This window comes from Cyprinus carpio, chromosome A16, assembly GCF_018340385.1.
Source record: "Cyprinus carpio isolate SPL01 chromosome A16, ASM1834038v1, whole genome shotgun sequence".
Classification (NCBI taxonomy): domain Eukaryota; kingdom Metazoa; phylum Chordata; class Actinopteri; order Cypriniformes; family Cyprinidae; genus Cyprinus; species Cyprinus carpio.
In genome coordinates, this window is record NC_056587.1 from 1,503,395 (window position 1) to 1,509,239 (window position 5,845).

Consider the following 5,845-nt stretch of genomic DNA (forward strand, 5'->3'; position numbering starts at 1 on the left):
GTCCTAAAAATTATCATCAAAACTTTCAAATTCAGGATTTAAAAGGCATCTCAATTCAAATCTAAAACTAACTAAGTTGGCTAAAAATTAAATAAAAAAAGCCCAGAACTGCTTTTCTGACTGATTTGACACAAACAGTGTTAATTTGATAACACTGTTAAAGATTTACTTCAACACATGTTGCTGGTACTTTTTATTCTATTTAACATAAAATATGTTTGGTTTTGTCATCAAAATCTACTTCTGAAATGGATTTCCTTTTTGGAATTCCTCTTACCCATCTCCTCCAACCTCCTGTCATATAGGGACACTTTTAACTTTCCAATCAATTACCAATGTTTAAAATGGACATTTTTCTTACTGAATATCATGCTTACTCAGAAATACATCAGATCTATATCAGCATCATGTCTGATGTAGCTCTTGTCAATCAGCAGACGAATAATTACAGTCATTACAAACCACACATAATTTATAATTCAGATTCATCACATGAACATAAAACTGTTTGTCAGAAGCACATCTAAGTCAGGCCATTTCTCAAAATAGTAATCAAACCGAATACATGAAATACACAAATTTTTATGACCTTTCCCATTTTTTTAAAATGTGAAAACCTATGAATTAATCACAACTTTGATTTAATAGATTGCAATCCTCTCTTTTCACTGTAATATCGCATGCATGAATGCCATTTTTTCAACATTTAAGCAATAAATTACAGCTTTTCATATTTTAGTAACATCTCCAGCAAAACAAATGATATGCTCTTAAGTAGCCAAATACAGCAAATAAATGACTTTTAACTTAGCCTGATCCATAATTGTTGACTTATGTTAAGACCATTTTATTACAGTATATTCCCTCAGAAGGGTTCAGAAACCTACGGCTCGCGTGCCAACAAGAGGGATAATCGCTGGCATGCGAGCAATACGAAAAACTGCATACTGACGTACATTTTGAGGTAATAACTTCTCATGATCACACAGCTTGTTAGGAGCTATAAAAACTATTAAAGTGTGAGAATGAACTTGCACTGATCTACTGATGCACTTGTGACTGCTGCACATACTGGCACTTCAGACCAAAGCCTCACCGGTCTAATAATGCTCGCCAATGTCAATGACTGAGATGGCCAATCAAATCAAAGTAGGCGGGGTTTACTGTTCACAGATACAGGGCGCTAAACAAACTTAATATTATTCAACTTAACGATACGTTTACGATAGAAATGTTAAATGACTGAAAGCTATATTCAGTGATGCAAACCACTCAATTTTTTTTCTCAAATATACCATTTTGAGAGAGAGGGAAATGTGTAAATTGTCTGTCTCTGTGTGTCTCTCTACAAACAATGAAGCTTAGTTTAGTTACTTAAAAAAACAGTGATTTTACCTCCCTCGTTGCTGAGAAATAAAATGTAGCAATTCAGTTCTTTTTGCACAGCACAGTCTCAGATCTCTGTGTGCGTGTGCATGCATCAATTAAAGCAGAGCATTAATATAGAACGGTGATTAAACTGAACGGTTTTAATGCATTGGCCTTGTCTCTCTCTCTCTCTCACACACACACACACACACACACACACACAGTGATGTTCAGTATGGTCAAATTGTATAGCCTATCTGTTATTCAAGAAACTTCTGAAAAGTTTAAACAATTTATGAAAAAATCTTCAGAAACTATATGCATGAAAATCAAAAATGCCTATAGATATTTTTTATGGTATCATGTAAAAATGTTTATGTACTAAATGCATTGGTGGGGGGGGGTTGTTTGGTGTATTGGCACAGTGGTTAACCAGAAAAATTAAAAATGCCACTTCATGCTGAAAAGGTTGCTGACCCCTGACTCTACAGTAAATTCTCTATAATGAATTCATTGTAGTCTATCATGTATTTTTGAGTTTTGGTTTTGGCAAGACGCTAATATTCACCATATGGAAACAATAAAATAACTACCTGTGCACATGACCCGATGGGGAAAACCACTGTCCTTTAAATCATTCTAGCAAACGTTATTTCCATGGAACATGAATCTATTTATTGGGTTAATTATTAACCAATTGTATTTATTTGGTTAGCTGCTGAGTAAAAAACAAGATTACATATAGTGCTTTTAAAATGTATTTTTGCTAACAGCGTCTCTGTCAAGTCTAGATTTGTAATTTGTTTGGACTGCATATGGATCTTAATTGCATCTGTAAATCTGGAAAAGCCACTGCTGACAGATTCATCCAAGCGTGTGTCAGTCATCTGGGTTTGATGTGATGCACGTTGAAGGAAGAACGCATCACACAAACCTCAGAGAGGAGTGTAGATCCAGCCGAACAGGCTGTTCTCAGCAGAGCATCTGTGTGAAGATCACTGGGGCCCGATTTCATATGCTTAAGTGAGTAATGACAATGTGTGAGCAAGAATGGATGCTAGAATACACTCACCCTGAGGTCATCTGAGCACCGCACCCAGTACTGAGCCACTGCGGTCACACACCGCCAAAATAAAAGACGCCAATTTATCACTATATTCTGTTCACAGCTTGTGGTTCAAGTCCTGCTCGGCATCCGTCTGTGTTGACAACAGACTGTAAAGCAGCTCACTAGGTTTCTGAACAGAGATGATTTATTCAATTAAATCAAAGATTTAACAAACAGGATGGTACATTCAGTAACTCACCAATAAAACAGTACACACAAGATCCGGGCTCAATTAAGTTAAATAACAAAAAAACTAAACAGAAGATGGTGACATCCAGGTAACAGCGAGAGTACAGACAGACTTTAACAGCACCCGTGTGATGTCCACATGTTAGTGTTCAGAAACCACGTTTAGACACATGATCAAGGACGTTTCCCAAAAATGACAGCCTGTCCGTTAACATGGTCCCATCTACAGGTAGAAACCTAGTTAGGTGTGATGGTGTTATTGACTGGTTTGTTCACTGATGTAGAGGAGGATGAGTTCTTCATCTGTGTCGCCTGTGAACAAAAAGCAGAAAATGCTGGTTCAAATGTTTCTGCTTCTGTGCAGTAGTTATGGATCACATGACTTCAGTTTTGCTGGTTCTATATGTCAACAGCATCTACAAACTGTGTCCCAACTGTGTAATGACCTGCAACAGCCAAATATAGTTGGAATTACACAAAATGAAAATAAATTGATCCTGGAGCGTGAATGCAAGCATACACAAAATGAAAATAAACTGATCCTTCTTTTAGTGTAATTCTACAAAAGCTCGTCCCTACAAATGTCCCTCCTTCATTTTGTGCTTTATGTGTTCTAACATCCACCTTCAGCTGGTTTTTCAAGTGTGAAGTAAAGGTCAGAATAACTGCAGTAATATCTCCAGATGAACTCTTACTGGACTGAAGCAGCTCAGCTTTACTTGATTCTCCATCAATCATGTTTTAGATTATGTTTTATGATTATCAGGTTTTTTTGTGGGGATATTTTTTTGTTCATTTATTTATTATTATTTGAATGATTTTTGTAATGTGTTTGGATCATCTTGGAAAGACACATTATTGGAGATACAGAGTAATGACTGATATTTATATCATTTTATGTCAGTATTATTTGTGATGTTGTGTAGTTATTGTTGTTTTTATTTTTTTGATTTAGGTTTTAATTTTACTTTTTGTCATATAAATATCAGCATCTGCATAATCTTGCCCAGTTTGAGTCTCTGAATAAAACTGAGATATTTTTCCTCCATATCCTCACTATATCAGCCATAAAAGCCTGATGTATCAAATATTATAACAAACAAAAAAATATATATGGAACTGTTTTATTTAAAGAAAAAAAACGTACCTGTGCTTTAGTAGTTGATCATACGCTTCACAGCCTCAAAGCACTTCCACTTGTCAGGGATGTAGAAGGGCTCAAAGATGTGAGGGAAGGGCGTATCATACCCACAAACCCTGCTGATGGGAGCCTCCAGGTTAAGAAAACACTCCTCCTGCAGAAAACACAGTCAGCTCCATTAACAGTTTGTACCATACACATAAACCTATACAAAAAAAGTCAAAGGGGGCAAATACTTATGAAATCAACTATTTTCACATAGAAATGAGATCTGACTTCACTTTGACATTAAAGAGATGGAATTCTATTCAACCGATGCTTTAAAAGGTTCATACAGAAATCACGAAATTCACGTCTACAGATATTGTCGGTACATTAACATCATCAGACCGTACGCTTTCACAGCCTCATTGTGTTTATAATCACACTTTTGCAATATTGGCTCTTTTTGTTTATTTATGTAATTAATTAGTGAGTTGAGTATTTATGGTGTGTGATGTGGCTTTTGTATTTTGTTTATAGTCTGTGTTTGGCTCTTTACTTCTGGTGATTATATTTAGGTTTCAAAGCTAATGAAAGTTTAGTTCATTTGTGTATTGCTGTGATGAACATGTAAGAATTCATGTAAGAATCAGACTTTTGTTGGTCACAGGGATTTTTGTATGCAATAATCCAAAAGCCAATGGAAAAATCCTATTTTGTTTTTGTCGAGGGAAGATTTTCCCAGACATAGTCAAAGCCAACTAAAGAACATGACCTGAATATGAAGGAACAAGAAAACTATCACGGTGTCCAAATCAATAGAGTGAAATGATCAACAGCAACAAATGGAAAAATTGGACCATTTTTTTCCCCTCAGTCGTGATCCCAACAAACAGTTGGTCTCTATTTAAGTTTCTAAGGCAGATTTGGAGGACAATAAAATAAGGTATCAAGCCTTAAATGGAAGCTGAACAAACCCGACTGCCAAATGACAAACCACAAAAAAAAAAAAAAAACAAACAAACACTACACTTATTTGCACAGAACCATCAAAACTTGTGCATCAGAAAAAGAAAAAAACATTAAAAGAGTCTAATGTTTCCACTTCATACAAAGCCGACGCTGAAATCTACTGTCACCTCCAACTCTTCAAGGACGCGCCCTACTTAACTCCAAACACGGAAAGATCATGAGCTAAGTGTGAAACAAGTCGCCCTTTGGGTGAACCCCTTTGTCTGCTGGCGTTTGCTTCATTAAAAGGGCTTTGTGCTCGCCTTACATGATGGCCTGTATAAACAAAAGAAATGTGTTTCAGATTTGCATCAGGAGGCAGTTCCAGGTCTGAGGAGAGATGTCAGGAAAGGCTCCGCAGGTCCTGGATGCTCGAGTCCGGTCCGCCCTCAACGAGCCTCAAACACGCTGCTCCGCTACACATAATCACCGCTTTGGAAACAAACCTGGTGCTTCTGCTGCTCAGAAACAGCTTTATCTACATGGGATGAATCTGAATCTGAAGTGTGCGGTTTGTAATGACTGGAAATCAGGACATCGGCTGATAGATAGTAGTTAAAATTAGATGCAATGCATTCGTTTGCTTCAGTTCACTCCAACACGTTCGTGCAATGTAGGAAAACAATGTGCTCCTATGCTTTATGGGGGGAAAAAAAATAAAATTTGGGGGCAATTGAATCACCGCAATACATATTTAGTAAATTGCCCTCAGTTTTAAAGCCAGGGGTAATTTTGGGTCATTCATTGTTTTTAGTCCCAAAGTGGAGGAGTACACCTGCCAGCCTGGATCATGAGAAGAGCAAGCAGAAACCTCTTAATACTTTTACTGGAAAATCAGGAGAATAGAGGAGTGCTTGAAGCCAAGGCTTGAGGACTGAAAGCAGGACAGTTACTTCAGTTTCACCAACATATGAGAAGTGCATCATTATATCATTAACTTAGTAAAGATAACTAGACAGTTCTGTAAGGCTCAAATTAAAAAACATGAGCTAAATGCTACTTGCATTCATAATTTGTTATATAATGTGATGATTTATTTGTACATA

The 5,845-nt window shown here is 36.7% G+C and overlaps 1 protein-coding gene across 1 annotated transcript in view; it reads right to left on the reverse strand.

Moving 5' to 3' along the window:
* Positions 1-2,603: 2,603 nt before the first annotated feature.
* LOC109109094 (2-oxoisovalerate dehydrogenase subunit beta, mitochondrial-like) overlaps positions 2,604-5,845 on the reverse strand; it is a 70,227-nt gene continuing 66,985 nt past the window's right edge. Inside the window, exons 10-11 of the mRNA XM_042771968.1 lie at positions 3,813-3,960; positions 2,604-2,977 (exon numbers count right to left, since the gene is read on the reverse strand). Of these exons, the coding sequence (XP_042627902.1) occupies positions 3,820-3,960 (141 nt within the window). The 3' untranslated portion in view covers positions 2,604-2,977; positions 3,813-3,819. The remainder of the gene's footprint in view (positions 2,978-3,812; positions 3,961-5,845) is intronic.